The 17,536-nt window shown below is 35.3% G+C and overlaps 2 protein-coding genes across 3 annotated transcripts; one reads left to right on the forward strand and one right to left on the reverse strand.

Moving 5' to 3' along the window:
• Positions 1-4,566: 4,566 nt before the first annotated feature.
• Positions 4,567-6,555, forward strand: LOC107766132 (putative glutamine amidotransferase GAT1_2.1). Its single transcript, XM_016584873.2, has 4 exons — positions 4,567-4,895; positions 5,001-5,731; positions 5,829-6,038; positions 6,180-6,555. Exons 1-4 carry the CDS (start codon positions 4,808-4,810, stop codon positions 6,429-6,431), a joined length of 1,281 nt encoding a protein of 426 aa, XP_016440359.1. The 5' UTR covers positions 4,567-4,807; the 3' UTR covers positions 6,432-6,555.
• A 2,154-nt stretch (positions 6,556-8,709) lies between these two features.
• Positions 8,710-15,680, reverse strand: LOC107777235 (kinetochore protein NUF2 homolog). 2 transcript variants are annotated; one of them, XM_075249880.1, is made up of 11 exons: positions 15,380-15,680; positions 15,073-15,291; positions 14,853-14,943; positions 14,601-14,780; positions 13,572-13,661; positions 12,760-12,867; positions 11,870-11,923; positions 11,130-11,244; positions 10,892-11,049; positions 10,713-10,808; positions 8,710-9,060 (listed from the first exon to the last, which is right to left on the reverse strand). In XM_075249880.1, the coding sequence occupies exons 1-11, from the start codon at positions 15,538-15,540 to the stop codon at positions 8,980-8,982; spliced, it is 1,353 nt and encodes a 450-aa protein (XP_075105981.1). In that variant the 5' UTR covers positions 15,541-15,680; the 3' UTR covers positions 8,710-8,979. The 2 variants fall into 2 exon arrangements, with proteins under 2 accessions (XP_075105981.1, XP_075105982.1); XM_075249881.1 differs by having other exon boundaries at positions 15,073-15,286; positions 15,380-15,655.
• Positions 15,681-17,536: the final 1,856 nt, after the last annotated feature.

Consider the following 17,536-nt stretch of genomic DNA (forward strand, 5'->3'; position numbering starts at 1 on the left):
ACAGATATAAGATAAGTACCTGAGTCGGAGAAAAGATGGGGATATCGGCTCCCCATATCGGACTCGGACTCCCAGATCGCTGCCTCAACACTTTGATCTCAACTAACGAACCTGCCGGTCTAGAATAGCTACCGGCTCCTCCTCATAGGACAAGTCCTTGTCCAACTGGACAGTGCTGAAGTCTAACACGTGGGATGGATCGCCGTGATACTTCCGAAGCATGGACACGTGAAATGCTGGATGCACGACTGATAAACTCGGGGGCAACGCAAGTCTGTAAGCCACCTCTCCCACTCGATCAAGAATCTCAAATGGGCCAATGAATCTAGGGCTAAGCTTGCCCTTCTTCCCAAAAAAGTTTTTTATTTGATATTTAGATTATTAAAATTATTAAAAAATAAAATGAATAGGGGTTGTTTTGGCGGGTGTAATAAAATTCAGGAGGAAAAGTAACCGTTCCAATAGAAATTTTTACAATGAAAGCGTTCCCGTAGATAGTTTTATTGGGATGGTTCTTATAACCGTTGCACCAAATGCATCTATGGCAACGGCTGTTTTACAATTGCAACGGTTCTATAGTTAAAGTGTGTTGATATCACCTTAATGCCACTGTAACGGTTGTAACCGTTACCATATGTTCTATGGCAACGGTTGTTGAACCGTTGCTAAAATAATTGTTGCCATAGGCCCATTTTCTGGTAGTGACCTCTCGATTTCGGCAGGCACTTCGATCTTGATGTCTCGTCCTCGAGCTCGGATCTGATTCATTGCGAGGTTACCCCGATGGAAGTTCCTTGTCTCAATCAAATAGCAAAATCGGGTAGGCCCGATTTTGATTGTATACACAACTCAAATAAAATAAAATGATCCGCAAATATTTCTTATGTTTTTTATAGATCTTCTATGTTATTTTATACTGATCTTCTATGAAAAGGGTTATATAATTAGAATAATATTTGTGACTACCAAATCAAATCTCTCACAGTAAAACACTGAGTATAAGATTTTTACTTTTGACTTATATATTATAAATTATTGTAATAATAGTGGAAATAAATGTTAAGATAATGACTAAAAAGTTAGTTCTTCAAATCAAAGGGTAACATGTGAATAATTTAATGAATTTAAAGTTGGTAAAAATTGTAAAAGTTATAGCGAAATGAGATAGTGTTAGTGTCAAATATCAAAATGCATGTAATGCAAAAAGTGTTATATGACGTGAAAAGAATTATATATGGAAAGAACAAATATGACAGCCTCACTTTCAAGGGGATTATTTTAGACCCAAAATCGAAATTTTGTGGATCATAATGTTTTCACTTTTTTGGTAAACCCCTCCCCCAATTCTTTTTCTTGACGGCGCTGGAAATAACGTGCCTTTTCTTTTCTAATTTTCCGCTTAGTGATTACTCCTTATTGATTATTACGCACTTCCTTCTCTATCGGTGTTATGTTAATGATGAATTGTCCACCAAAAAGTTTGTCTTTTTTTTTCGAGTAAGAGTTGTTAATGCACTTATGCACCGCCAAAGATTATAGTGGGATAAGAAAAAAAATTCATCATTAACTAAAAGTCTCACGTTCGAGCTTAGCGGGAACATAGTCCTCTTTAGTAGAAGGGCGAGAACCCTCTAGTGAACATTTATAGCCGGAATATAAATTAGTCGTGTCAACAAATTTCGGACAAGAGATTAAAAAAAGTTGAGAATACAATAGATTCGTCTATGAGTACCCAAAACAAGAAACTCGTGGAGGCTCACGCAATACTAAGCTAGAAAATTCGCAGTAATAATACTGAATTTCTGAGTAGTTAAAAGTCCATGAAAATTAAAGTGGTGACCCTAGTCTATGATAACAGACTCTAGATGACTCCAGGGGAATGGAAGAGCCACTTAATTTTTGCAACTTAATAAAAAGACCTGAAGAAGACTCCTTGTCGTCCTAATCGTGGAATCAATCATAAGAGCAATTAATATTGAGAAGTCTTAAATCCAAGGAAAATTTAGCAAAAATATACACTTCAGCGCAAAATCCATGAAGGAAAAAGATGTGTTGCATATATACAGTATTATCACTTAATCATAGCTAAAAGATACTTATCTTTACTTTAGATTATATCGCGTAGAGGGACATTTACATCTATACCCGCTTTTTGGGTCACGTTTTAACTTGTATCCGCTTTAAAAAAAAATTACAAGCGTACCTACTTTTTCGCGTAACTTCAGCATACGGGGCTGAAGTAGCAAAGACAATCACGCAAAACTTCAGCATTCTAGTATACGGGCCTGAAGTAGCAAGTTTGCTGAACCAAGTGTGCTTAAGTTTTTGTTTGTAATTGTTGAACTTAAGCATAGTAGCTGGAGTTTTGTTCTCTATTTGCTGAAGTTTTTGTTTGTAATTGCTGAACTTAAGCATAGTAGCTGAAGTTTTGTTCTCTATTTGCTGAAATTTTTGTTTGTAATTGCTGAACTTAAACATAGTAGCTGAAGTTTTGTTCTCTATTTACTGAAGTTTTTGTTTGTAATTGCACTAAACAAGGTGAAGTTCTTTTGTCCTAGATTCATTAGTTTTGTCATAAAGCTTGTTCAAAAACTTCAGCAGAAGATGCTGAAGTTATTTAATTCATTTGTAAAAACTTTAGCACCAAATAAGCTGAAGTTTTTTTGTCCTGGATTCATTAGTTTTGTTATAATCAGACTACTATAAAATAAAGAAAGATTGTCAACAGTATCTAAATCATAAAATTTTGGAAACAAATAAATGTGGAAAGAACAGAATTATCATGAAAAGAATCACTAAGTATGACCTTAAACTTCCCGTACGTGGAAATATTCACAGATTATTGTCTACTAACCTACGTAGTTATTTATAATTTATTTTTAAATAATCTAATAAACATACTTATGGCAATCATCCCATGAACTGAAGTTAACAGCAGCAGCAGCAGCAGCAGCAGCAGCAGCAGAAGAAGAAGAAGAAGAAGAAGAAGAAGAAGAAGAAGAAGAAGAAGAAGAAGAAGAAGAAGAAGAAGAAGAAGAAGAAGAAGAAGAAGAAGAAGAAGAAGAAGAATGAGAGGGAGAAAGGGGGCTTAAGTTGTTTAAAAAGTGGGTACAAATTAAAACTTTTTAAAAAAATGGGTATAGGTTAAATGAGGGCGACCAAATAGGGCGCCCCGTACAATTTCTAGCGGAGAGGTCCTTAAACTTATACCGATATTAACGGGGCATTTGTATCTATACCCGCTTTTTGGATCACGTTTATACCTGCTTTGCAAAAAAAAAAACTTTTCGCGTAACTTCAGGCATACAGGCCTGAAGTAGCAAAGGCAATCACGCAAATTTCAGCATTCTAGTAGACGGGCCTGAAGTAGCAAATTACTGAACCAAGTGTTGTTTGAAGTTTTTGTTTATAATTGCTGAACTAATTAAACATTCTAGTAGCTGAAGTTTTGTTCTCTATTTGCTAAAGTTTTTGTTTGTAATTGTTGAACTGAAGCATTCTAGTAGCTGAAGTTTTGTTCTCTATTTGCTGAAGTTTTTGTTCGTATCTGCTGAACTTAAGCATTCTAGTAGCTGAAGTTTTGTTCTCTATTTGTTGAACATCAGCATGTTTAAGTTGAAGTTTTATTCTATATTTGATGAACTTCAGCACGTTTTAGCTTCACAACCCATGCTCTCAAGATATGTCAACAATCTTACCATAAGTTGAATATGAGGACAAAATCGTGAAGTACTCTGAAAACTCAACACATGTTTGTGAGGATTTCCCTATAAAACCATCATATATGAATGGACTTCAATTGATTTCAAGTAATATAATCTAATATATAGTTAAAACCACATTTAAATTGTAATTTATAGTTATATATAAACTTCCAAATTTGGACTGAAACTAAATTATCAAGCCCAGGTGAAGAGTGTAACCTATGAACTGAAGTTTCATAGTAGCACCAACAGAGGAGAAGAAGAAGAAGAAGAAGAAGAAGGAGGAGGAGGAGGAGGAGGAGGAGGAGGAGAAGGAGGAGGAGAAAGGGGGCTGAAGTTATTTAAAAAGTGGGTACAAGTTAAAAGTTTTAAAAAAAAAAACTTTTTTAAAAAATAGGTATAGGTTAAATGGAGGCGACCAAATAAAGCACCCGTATAATTTTTACGATATTAACTAATAATCATAATCAAATATGAGATAAATGTAATTTTAAATTTTATCCTGACATTAGTTTCCCTATCCTAGTAACCAAATGACTCCTTAAAATTTAATTATCTAATTAGTGTAAACATATGAATACTTTCGAAATATGCAAACTGCACGAGGTATTTTTCACTTGTTCACAAAAATGTCGTGATGAGAAATTATTGCAATCTCTATACTTGATTTATTTTGCCTATATTGGGGAGAAAGGTTATCCGAATATAGGCAGATCCACATCAGCAATTCCTCAGCGTTGATCCGTCTTAGAAAAGCCTCCATTAATGTGCATTTATCCACGTGTTATCCAACATTAATTATTTAACAAAACCTCAAAAGTTGTTTATTATTGGATCAAATCTTGTACTCTCTCCTAGTCACCTTATACACAACTATTACTAATAGTTACATTCGCAATTACGCGGCGATCATCTTATAAAACCGCACACTTTTCTCTCTTAACCGTTCACTAATTCAACTCTATGTTTCCCATTTCTCGCCCCCTAAATAGCTAAGCTTTATCTAAATTGGAATTTCAAACTCACTATATTATACCCCTTAATCTTCTTTTGTTTTTACAATTTAGATACAAAAAAACAATTAAAAAAATTATATTACTGCCATGGCTGCCGATCTCTCAGTAGTCCTACCTCGTGTCCTCATCGTCTCTAGACGTACCGTTCGCAAAAACAAGTTCGTCGATTTTGTTGGTACGTTACTTCTTCGTCTCTCCTCTCTTCATTTTCTCGCATTTAAATGGAATGAATTTAAAAAAAAATAAAAAATTGTTGATATCATTTTATTATTATTTTCAGGAGAATATCATCTTGATCTTATAGTAAGTTATGGAGCTGTACCTGTCATTGTACCTCGAGTTTCAGGGGTTCATATGTTATTAGACAGTTTTGAACCAATTCACGGTGTTCTTCTCTGTGAAGGAGAAGACATAGACCCTTCTCTATACAATGATGAACTCTCTGATCTTTCACCTGATGAATTAGAAGAAATCAGGAGATTACACGCTAGTGATACTGCAATTGACAAAGAAAAAGACACAATTGAACTCAGATTAGCTAAGCTTTGTCTAGAAAGGAACATACCTTATTTGGGTATATGCAGAGGTTCACAGGTACTAAATGTTGCATGTGGGGGCACCCTTTTACAAGATATTGGCAAAGAAATATCAATAAACCTCCCTGAAAATCAGAGGGTAAGTCACATGGATTATGATAATTATGATGGTCATAGGCATGTGATCAACGTTGTCGCGCAAACGCCGTTGCACCATTGGTTTAAGGATTCTTTAGAAGATGAAAAAATGGAAATTTCAGTCAATAGTTATCACCATCAAGGAGTTAAAAAATTGGCTCAGAGGTTTGTTCCTATGGCATTTGCACCTGATGGTTTAATTGAAGGATTTTATGATCCAGATGCTTATAATGCTACAGAAGGTAAGTTTATCATGGGACTTCAATTTCATCCTGAACGAATGAGGCAATCAGATACTGATGAATTTGATTATCCTGGATGTACATTTGCTTATCAGGTAACAAGAAATTGTCACATGTATTTATAATATAGCACTATATTATACTACTATTTAAAATCTTATTCTTACACTTTGTTGAATGTAATTTTGACAGGAGTTTGTAAAGGCTGTAGTTGCTTATCAAAAGAAGCTAATTAGCAACTCAACCAGAATCCAAAAACCGTTGAAGCTTAATCAAGAAATGGAGAAGAGGAGGAAAATTATAGTCAGAAGTTTTTCCCTTGCGAGAGATATATATGAAAGAGGTCGAACCATGCAGCCATCTAAAACTGCTGACCTAGATGCAGGAGCAGAATTCCTTGAGGTAGGACATAATTCTCAGCAGCCAAAGTTATGCATTACTAAAGGCAGATTTAGGACGGGTTTTGTGGGTTCAACTAAACTTACGGACTCTTATCACATAAATTCACATGTATATCAAAACTTGATTATGTCAATTTTGCAGTCTAATACAGCATTGAGTTTGGCACAAGAGGCAAGGTTAATGCAAATGGGAGCAACAGTAAGGAATGCATCATCCTATTTGGAAAAACTGAAGATGAATGAAGAGAAAGAGGCATTGGCGAGGAAAGTAATGGGGAAAATGTCAATGGAGCAACTATCTGATCTCAAGTCATTTTACCATATGATGGGACAGATTTGTTCAGAAGTTTTGGAGAAAAAACTCCAAGGAATTGTTAATGAAGTTGCCTTTTGAGATCTATATGCACGAGTTCTCCTTTTTAAACTTTATTTGTTGTCAAGTTTATGTACTTGTAAAGTAATGTGAATGAAAATCCTTTTTTGGATCAAATCACTTGTAGTTTTGCTCAAACTAGTCCGTCTGCCACTACATAGCCAATTGCCTAATTTTATTAAGATATCCGAGTCGTAACTTAAGCAAATTAATGTTAAATGCATCAATTAGAGATACAAAATTGAAACAATTTCCTTTTTCTTCTTTAACCATTTTACCCTCGTATTAAAAGGTCTACACAGTACGAATAAATCAAGATAGATCTAGTTTGTAGTTAGATTCTTTTTCCGTTATTCATTTTGGTAGATTGATATAAAAGCACTTGAATTTGCTGGAGCAATCCACTCATACAGACAAATTACGGGGTTTTAATTTCATTTTATAAATATAACATCTACCAATGACTATAAAAACATGAACATCTCATTTGATAGAGATTTTATTTTATCGCATTTTAACGTAAAGCATACTTTGACGTTCAAATCAAAGTTGGGAGAATCAGGTAAAAATGATGTTTATTAGAGTAAATAAAACCAAAAAGGAAAAAATCTTTGTAAAATTTTTGATAAACCAAAAAATCAGTGAATGAACAAAATACTCTGTTCACGGGTACTATATTGAGGAAAGTTTCAAGTCTGTCCTATAAAGAACAACGCGACAAAATAAACATAGAAATAAGTTGTCCCAATGGTCCGAAGAGGGATAGCTAACATTTGATGCAGTACATTCTTGGAACAAGGTTATATGCGATATGATGTACTATGTAATATCATGGTGCCTAACCAAAAGGACTGTCGCTTCTCATTTCAGTATTTAACTACTCCAGACTCATTCGAGGTAAAAGTTTTAAACAGGATATCTGAAGTGACTAAAGAAATTTAGGCTTCGCAATTATTTCTCAATTGAGTGTCCATCTGTGTCTCGGGATAAGAAGAATTGGACAAAGGTGTAAAGTTGAGAGAAGAACCGAGCCTTAAAATGCACTCCCTCATCCTCAAATTAGTAAAAATTGCACGGGGCGCTCTATTTGGTCGCCCCCATTTAACCTATACCTATTTTTTTAAAGTTTTAATTTGTACTCACTTTTTAAATAACTTCAGCTCTCCTTCTCCTCCTCCTTCTCCTCCTTTGTTTTCTTAAGATATTTTCAGTACGATAACATAGGTTAGCATCTGATCTTTATTGGGAGTTGGGACAACTAAATTTAAGTCTCAATAAATTGATTACGGCTTATCAATAATAATGAATCAACTAACATAAGCTGCAAGATTTCTTTTTATTTTTTTCGCATTTTTTATGTAATCTTTTTTTCTTTGAATCAAATGAATTGATATGTGGGGTTAAACTTTATAATTATTTGATTTATTTCCACTCAAGGCACCTTTTTCTAATGTAATTATTGATCTGCTCCAAAAAAACAATCAGAAAGAAGAAAAAAAAACGAAGATCCAATATAGTGATTGTATGGGTCAAAAAACTATATAAGCTTTTTCAAAAACTTCAGCTTATTTAGTGCGGAAGTTTTTACAAATGAACTAAATAACTTCAACTTCTTCTGCTGAAATTTTTGAAAAAGCTTATCCAGGACAAAAAAATTTCAGCTTTATTTAGTGTTGAAGTTTTTACAAATGAACTAAATAACTTCAGCATCTTTTGTTGAAAATTTTGAAAAAGCTTTATGACAAAACTAATGAATCCAGGACAAAAAAGATTCAACTTATTTAATGCTGAAATTTTTACAAATGAACTAAATAACTTCAGCATCTTATGCTGAAATTTTTTAAAAAGCTTATCCAGGACAAAAAACTTCAACATATTGCCTTTGCTACTTCAGGTCCGTCTACTAGAATGCTGAAATTTTGCGTAATTGTCTTTGCTACTTCAACCTCGTATGCTGAAGTTACACGAAAAAGTGGGTACGCTTGTAATTTTTTTTTGCAAAGCAGGCACAAGTTAAAACGTGACCCAAAAAGCAAGTATAGATGCAAACGCCCCCTCAAATTATGTCGTGTTTCTCTTTTACACGTCTCTTAAGAATATATATTAAATAGGAGATGTTTTTGACTGTTATATCTTTATTTATATGTTAAGATATAATCTCTTCATTAAATATTTACTCATAATTGAGGTATTTGTAATCTTCGGGAACAATTAATACTAAGGGTAAAATGAAGGGGAAAAAAAAAAGAATTAGTTTTGAACTTCTAAATTGACAAAAAAATTGAGACAACTATGTTCAGAAATCACGAAAAATAATTTGAGACAAAGAGTATAAGCTAAGGTAAAATATAGACAACTGTACACAACTGTATCAGAATTTCCGAACTGAGCAACAAACCATGCCTTTCAATTCTTACATGTTGCAGATCATAATATCGTCATCTGAGTCGTGAAGGTTTTCACCATTCCCGCTCTTTCCTAAGGGAGAAAAAGAAGAGGGATTTGGACACTCCAACTTGTTACTGTAGAACGGCTCTACTCTACTTCATAAAATTGACAGAATAAAAGATCAGCTCCTTTTCTCAACAACTACCTGGTCCACTTCAGTGGGCGGTAGCAAGTCTACAATTGAGCTTGAGTGCCGATAAAACTGACATGAGAGCAAGATTATCAATCAAACATGATCAACAAGACACTAAAAAGCAGTGCTATCGCTTCTCAGATATCTATTACCGTGGCAAAAAACACATAAAGCAATATTTGCGTTCGAAGTTAGCAATGAGAACACAGCAGTGAAGCAATGCAAACCAAATAACTAAAGGAAAATTCTTTTTTTTTTTAAAAAAAAAAAAAAAAAACACATATACAGCATAGACAAAGAAAACTCTTGGATATACTGTTGAGAATCGAAAAGAGCAGAATCAATATACTAAGCCCATCTTCAAAAAGTGTTTCTCCTAAAAAGAAAGGTCAGAGGGAATTGAAAGAAGGTAATAGTGGCTACCAAACAAAACTAAAAATAGTTAGTTGGAATGTGAGGGGACTAAGCGACAAAGAAAAAAGAAATTTGATGAAAATGATCATAATAAATTGGAATGCAGATATATATATTGTCCACTGGAAACAAAAGTCTGCTCTTCAAATATCTCCTTCTTTCGACAACTTGGGGCAGCAGGTGGGTGGAATGGACAGAAATGGATGCACAAGGAAGTAGTGGGGGAATCATTGTGTTTTGGGATAAAAGATGGAATTGCAAAGAAGAATTATTTGGGCTCCACTCTGTAACAGTATTTCTGAAGGAATCAAACATAGGTTTTAGCTGTATCTTTCCGGAGTTTATGGGCCATGTAACAGGAAAGGAAGAAAGAATCGTGGCAAGAGTTGGCAAAAATCAGTGATCTGGCAGAACTTCCATGGGCAATTGGAGGAGATTCAATGCAGTAAGATTTCAGGACGAACGAACAGGGAGAACTGGGAGAATAATTGACCTTGAAAGATGTTATGGAGAACAAAGGAAGCACCTAAAGCAGCTTGCTTTGGTTGGGGTAGCAGCAAAAGATGCTTGCGTAACTCAAGTTGCATTACAGAGAAGAGGCTGTTCTCTCTGCAGCAGGTGTATTTCATGTGAAGATACAATTGAAACCAGCAATCATCTCCTTTTTCATTGCAAATTCACTTGGCAGAATTGGTCCCTATTCTTAAATATTTTTGGAATTCTTTGAGTGATGCCCCAGGATGTGAGAAGTCTATTATCTTGCTGGCAGGGTCAAAAGATTGAGAAAAATAGAAGGCAAATATGGAAGACTATGCCATTATGCATCACGGGGACTACTATATGGTTGGAAAGAACTTAGTAGATGTTTCAAAGGAAGGATACAACACTCTTCTTTTGTAAAGTATAGATGTCTAGAATCTTTGTATTCATGGTGTAGGTTTAATATGTTAGACAACCCAGCCTTTCTTTTGGAATTTCTGGATGCAATTATGTAGACGAACTTGATACTCTCTTTTGTACTTCTATAGTACCTCCTTGGTACTATTTATTAATAAAATACCTTACTTTATCAAAAAAAGCATAGACAAGTAGGGTTTGAGTGATCTGCTTATAGTGTATCTATCATTGACCCGGAGGGAAGAACGCCTTGAGGATAATGGGGGGGGGGGGGGGGGGGGCTTACAGACAGAGAAAAGGATCCAGATTAACACAGCCATCGGCCTCAATTATATTAGCTCCCATTGTTTGAATCCCCATTTGAATTACCAAAATAGATATGTAGAAGATAGATGTCGAGGGAATTGTACCTCTGCTACAACTTCTTCGCAATGACGGCCCAACTCTTGGCATTTGGATGCTCCAGACTCCCTTACTGAGTTAATTTTTGCAGTTATTGCATCAGCCTAATGAAAAAGGTGGTATTTAAGTACGGAGCAAACCCGAACAAGATATACTGTTTTAGCAAATAAAGACATGATAACAGTACCTCTGCAAGCACACCTTCCACCTCTTTTTGCCTTGCTTCAAGACCATGCCTCTTTGATTCCATTTCCAAATTAAAAAAATTCATTTCTTTGGCAGCCTCCTCACAACTAAGATCTCTTTCTTTCTTTAATTGCTTTCTTAATTCTTCCAATTGGTCCGCTGGATAAGATATAAATTTAGTGTTGGAGGTAAGAGGAAATTACAGATGAAAGTAATAAAACAGCTCAAAGCACGGCTACCTTTTCCTTGCCTTTCAACTAGTTTAGCTTCAAGGGATTTGTCCAGTACCTCCTCGTCACTCAGCTTTTGTTTGAGAGCCTTAATATCTTTCTCAATAGATTTAGTTGAATTAACCTGTCAATATCATTCATATTATTTGGGCAAAATGTAAAGGGATTCATGACTGCTTTGCCTAGAATGATGACTATCAAGTACAAAAATAGAGTAAAACTCTAGACAACCATGGTCTACAGCGAGTGACTCACACAACATTAAATTTCACCGTAGTCATTCTTAGACTCCGTTGTAATTTCCTCTTCTTCTTCTTTTTTTGATAAAAGGAAAGCAATATACAACCAAAAGGAGAAATTAAGTGGCATGTGATGATGTGAAATTCGGACAGTTCCATGTCATCAACGGAGATTCAGAATATTTGACATCTTATATGAGAATGCACAAGGATTTACTTCAAGTCATCATACATGGACTTACACATAGAAATAATTCACATATATTTCTCAGCCCCATTATACACAAGTTAGCTATTCATAAATTATTCCATTTCCTTATTCTACTGAACAAATTTTTCACTTGTTTCCATACAATAGTAAATGATTCAAGTAAAATAATTTATAACGGAAAATTAAGAGGTATCCTCTGAAAAACGCAGAAGAGCTATGACAAATTACTAATCAAACAAAAGAGCTAAGAAAAACTTTATCTCAAAACAAGACATGCAAATACTGCAGAAAATGGTAACCTGCTCCTGTATAGCCTGCATCTGATTGAAGTGCTTGGACATTTTTTGGTGAGCCTGATATTGAAAAGACAATTTAAAAATAATTAGAAACAAGTAAAAGCAAAATGAGAGCGAACGGCACAAGCATTTCCACTCAAAGTTGTACATCTTAACAATTTCATTGCAACTGGTATGAAGGTAACAGTTTTTACATGCAAGCGTACATGTCATAAATTAGTTATAATCATCCCAGCCAACTCTTCTTCAGAATGAGAAAAATTGAATGCAGACGGTACATTCACTCAAATTCTTTCTTTCGCAATTTTCTATTTTCCCTTCTCAAGAAAAAGCTTACGACATGTCCAGCAGCAAACTGGCCACACATGCCAATCAAATATTCTTACCTTGTAGAATAAGCTGCTAACATCTAGTAAACAATTATCCAATCAATTGAACGCATAACTAAACACTTTGTGCAATGTAGAAAAGGGTGATTTGGCCAAATAGGCTGTTTCTTCCTGGCCAAGTAGCACATTCGTGGAAAAGGGGATGTCATGACCCGTGAGGCACTCATGCACGGAGTAAACCACTCGAATAAGAGGTTAGTACACAATTCCACCTTTTATAAATCTCCAAAAAGTTCTGCAAGTTTTCTTGTCAAAGATTTTCCTGTTCTACTTAAAACCAGTAACATAGAATCAAGGAGTTAAGATTCTATCTATATAGCTATTAATTGATCAGAAATCAAAGTTCAAACAAACTCAAACAGGTCGAAAATAAAAGATTATAAATTATGAGTATGAACGCAAATGGACGCTCGATTTCTTCTAGTGAAGCTAAGATACTAGTATATAGTACTTATTCGTTACTACACGATAGGAAAGTAATATAGCATTTTGCATGTGAAGTACCTTTGTGTAAACCTCAAGAATGGAAGTTTTATTTTGAAAAGACTGCATTGCTGCTCTTTCAGCATTCCTTGCCTCAGCTTGAAATGATTTCTTTTCCTCCAGTGCTCTCTAAAAATTTCAAATAGTCAAAGGATAACACTTCAAATGTGGGGAAAGCTGTAGTAACTTGATATCAGAGGAGCAAGTGCAGAAAATTTGTGATTAATCTCACCAATAGAATCTGTACTGATCTAACTAAAAGACAGGTAGAGTTATTGAAACCAAGCCACATGCAGCAAAGAACCAAGTGATATTGTTTTAGCAAATAAAGATCAAAAATCTTAGCATTTCTTCAAAAAGCTTAGCTACTAAAGTAGAGATTCAAATTTTCACGAAAACTTGAATTACCAACACAGAAACAAAGTCTACTGCTTAACAGTTTTGACCATGAACTTTTAGAACAATTCAACCATGAACCTTAGCTTGTGCCGCGCAGTCCAGTTCAATCAAGACAGCAGAAAAGAACAAAGGATGATATGTCATAGGCAGGGTTCTATTCTACCACTAGACAACTGGTGCAGGCAGATATGTGATAGGTTCACCAAAGAAAAAGAAAAAAAGCAAACAAATCCAGCTTAGAAACTTTTCTTCAGTGTGTAAATCAGTTTTATTTGTAATTGTATTCGAGATAAATAGACCTGCATGCGTAATGTCATCAAACCCTTGCCTTGACAAGTAACAAAATCACATCCTTTGCACAAGATATCTAGAAGACATAGCTGATGCAGATACTCAATATAAACAAGCTCAAGGGTCCATAATAAAACTCATACCTGAAGCTTAACCGGTGATTGGACAATCTTAGAACGTAAATTGGCATTTTCATGAACAGCTTGTACCAATGCAAAGTCTGCATTAGAAATCTGGAAGGAGGCGCAAATGCAAATGTTATATTAGCTTAGAAACACATACTCCCTCTGTCCCAATTTATGTGACGCACTTTCATTCTCAGTCTGTCCCAAAAAGAATGAAACTTTTCTATTTTAGGAACAGTTTACTTTTGAATTTCTTATTTTACCCTTAATCATATGATTTATAACCATACAAATTTCTCTGACTTGTATTACACTACAAGTTTCAAAGTCTTTCTCTCTTAAACTCCGTGCTCAATCAAACTGCATTGGATAAAATGGGACGGAGAGAATATCTTTTTGGAACCAGCGTGAATCCTAAATGAATATTAAAATATCAATGTAGTCACATTTAAATTGCATGGAGGAAAGTGTAGATAAGAGGAAATATTACTAAAGTCTCAAATATACCGGCAAGAGCTACGCTCTAGCTTGTATTGAATAATAACAACCAAACCAAGGTTATAGCCTAGCGGTCAATGAAGTCGGCGAAAATCATGGAAGACCAGGGTTCAAATACCAACAGAGACACAAAAGTATTAGATATTTTTTTCCCATCTAACAAAAAATAGGTAGGTAGAGTTACTCGGTACTTTTGATGGGAAGTAGCAAATAACTGTTGAAATAGTCGAGGAGCGTACAAGATGAGCAGACACCACTATTATACAATCAAAACTACATTTCTATGCAAAGTAAGTTGGGGTCAATAATACCAATCCTCATTGACCATGTCGCTTCATTTAAACACATCTCATACCAATATTATACAAAATAAAAATAAAAGGTACTAGAAGTTCTCTACAATTTCTAGTAGCATATAAATATTTGACAGGACAAAAAGATCCGCGAAACCTTAAGACCTAAAGACCTAAAGTAGAGCAACACCATGACAATCAGCAATTCATGAAGCAAATATGATATTAGAAGGAGCTAACAAGCCAAACAACTAACCTTCTCATCCATCTCTTTAGTCCTCTCCTTAAGTTTTTTTAATGAGGCTTTCAAGGACATTTGGTGATTGTTAAGACCAGAAATGGTTTGCCTCAGTTCCTTAACATTAGAGTCTATTTGTTGAACCATTGGCATCTCCCTTTCTCTTGATTCAGTATATTCCGCAATCTCTTCATTTATCTGCGAGGCACAGTGTAAGTAACTCGAGAGTAACTTTGAGAAACAAGCTTCATGTCAAAAAGTTTTTACAACCTGAGATATTCTAGCCTCCAAAGCTCGTCGTTGCTCATCAATAAGAGTCAGCTCTTCTACAATCGGACTTATAGCACTTAATTTAGTGTCCCTATATTATCAAGGCATATAAAAAGACAAATCCATATGTTTGCCTCAGCACTAACAGAATAGAACCAATTTATGTGCAGGCAATTGGGCTTCCAGAAAAGAAAAAAAAAAATGGGAGAGAGAAATGGACCTGTGAAGTGAAAAATTGAGCATAGCGCCGACAAAGAACCTAGTGCGCTCAGGGTCAGGCTTGATTAAATCCCTGAGAGTAAATGGTTCGGGACAATCTAAAGTAGTCAACATCTCCCGTATCTTATGAAACAAATTCATGATCCGAAACGATTCCACATGAACATCCGGGTTCTCTAGGTGCTCCAGAGCAGAAAAATCCACCTGGTCATCATCTTCCCTAGCAACCAAAAAAAATCAGAAAAATAATGAAAAGGATTAGGGCTTTTGCCCTAAAGGGTGGCAGGGGTGGAAGAAATGTACTGAACTGGAGAGAGTCGACATGGAGAAGAACGGTGGAGTAGAGGTTGGTGACGAAGTCGGGAGTGGGTTTGAGGAGATCTTGGTCGGAGACGGTGGCTAGTTGAGATTCGGCTAATACGGCGATGATGTCTTGCCGGGAGAGCGTTGGATAATCAAATCTCGACATTAAGGAAATTGTGGAGTGCAGTCAGAGATGGTAGTGCCCCTTTTTTAGTTGTGGAGTGTTATCGGCAGTGTGCTAGCACAGACACACACTACGGCAACAAGTTCTTCCCGCCCATACCAAAAGGAAGAGAGTATTTTTATTCAAATAGTGGCTATAGCATGTCTGGACAAGTAGTATTTTTATTTTGAGAATTATTATAAAACAATAAAAAAAAAAAGCCTATTGCATAGAAAAGTAGGTAGAGCGAATTCTTATTGATTTGGGATCAATTACAATAGAACCCCTCTATTTATAGGGAAAAAGTGACTTAGTCACCAAGTAACAAATTCTAGAATCTCTCTAGAAAAGGAAAAAAAATACACATATCTAATAATACGCCTTTTGGTTGCCTCGTTAAAAACCTTGCAAGGAAAACTCAGTGAGACAAAACCTTATAATGGAAAAAGAGTGCAACGCGCATTAACTCCCCTTGATGAGAGCATTAATTCACATCCTTGAGCCTTCGCATCCCAATCTTGTACACTAGCTTCTTGAAGGTTGACGTCGGTAGAGACTTGGTGAACAAATCAACCATATTATCACTTGAACGAATTTGTTGCACACTAATATCACCATTATTTTGAAGATCATGTGTGAAAAATAACTTTGGTGAAATATGCTTTGTCTTATCTCCTTTTATGAATCCTCCCTTCGATTGGGCTATGTATGCTACATTGTCTTCATACAAAATTGTGGATAGTTTGTCACACTTCAAACCACATTTGTCTCAAATAAGATGTATTATAGACCTCAATAACACACATTCTCGACTTGCTTCATGAATAGCAATTATCTCAGCATGATTAGATGAAGTAGACACAATTGATTGCTTAATCGATCACCAAGATATGGTAGTGCCTCCACATGTAAACACATAGCCTGTTTGAGATTGAGTCTTGTGTGGATCGGATAAATACCCAGCATAGGCATAACCAAAAAGATCAGGACTGCAATTATTGCCATAAAATAAGCCCATATCGGTAGTTCCTTGAGGTCGGAATGGATCCTTATTCACATCAAGTGATCGAATAACCATCGGAGTACTTAATGGATGCGCTCCATCTATGTAAAACCGTTTCAATACCTTTTCTATGTATGTGGATTGATGAAACAAAATTTCTGTTTGCCAAATGTTCAATTTGCAAACCAAGCTATAATTTTGTCTTTCCGAGATCTTTCATCTCGAATTCCTTCTTTAAATAATCAATTGCCTTTTGGAGTTCTATAGGAGTTCCAATAAGGTTTATGTCATCAACATATATGGCAAGTACAACAAATTTTGATGTTGTTTTCTTTATAAAAATACATGGAAAAATGACACCATGTATATAGAATTCCTTTAATAAATACTCACTAAGACAATTATACCACATTCGTCCTGATTGCTTTAGACCATACAAAGATCTTTGCAATTTGATTGAACATTTTCCGGGACTTTGAATTATGTGCGTTAAGCATTTTAAATCCCTCGGAAATTTTTATGTATATCTCATTATCAAGTGAGCCATAAAGGTAGGCGGTAACCACATCCATTAAATGCATGTCAAGCTTTTCATGGACATCAAAACTAATGAGATAATGGAACGTTATAGCGTCCATAAGAGGTGAATATGACTCTTCATAATCGACACCAGGCCTTGTGAAAATTCTTGTGCAACAAGGCGTGTCTTATATCTTTGTACCTCATTTTCTCATTCCTCTTGCATTCAAAGACCCATTTATAGCCAATAGGCTTAACATCATTAGGTGTTTGGACTACAGGCCCAAAAACTTCACGTTTTGCAAGTGAATTCAACTTTGATTGGATTGCTTCTTGCCATTTTGGCTAATCAAGTCTTTTTTGACATTCTCCAACAGATTGAGGTTCAAGATCCTCACTTTCTTGCACAATGCTAGATGCAACATTATATGCAAAGACATAATCCACCACTATATCCATTCGATTCAAATTTGTCTT

The sequence above is a fragment of the Nicotiana tabacum genome, chromosome 3 (genome assembly GCF_000715075.1).
Source record: "Nicotiana tabacum cultivar K326 chromosome 3, ASM71507v2, whole genome shotgun sequence".
Classification (NCBI taxonomy): Eukaryota; Viridiplantae; Streptophyta; class Magnoliopsida; order Solanales; family Solanaceae; genus Nicotiana; species Nicotiana tabacum.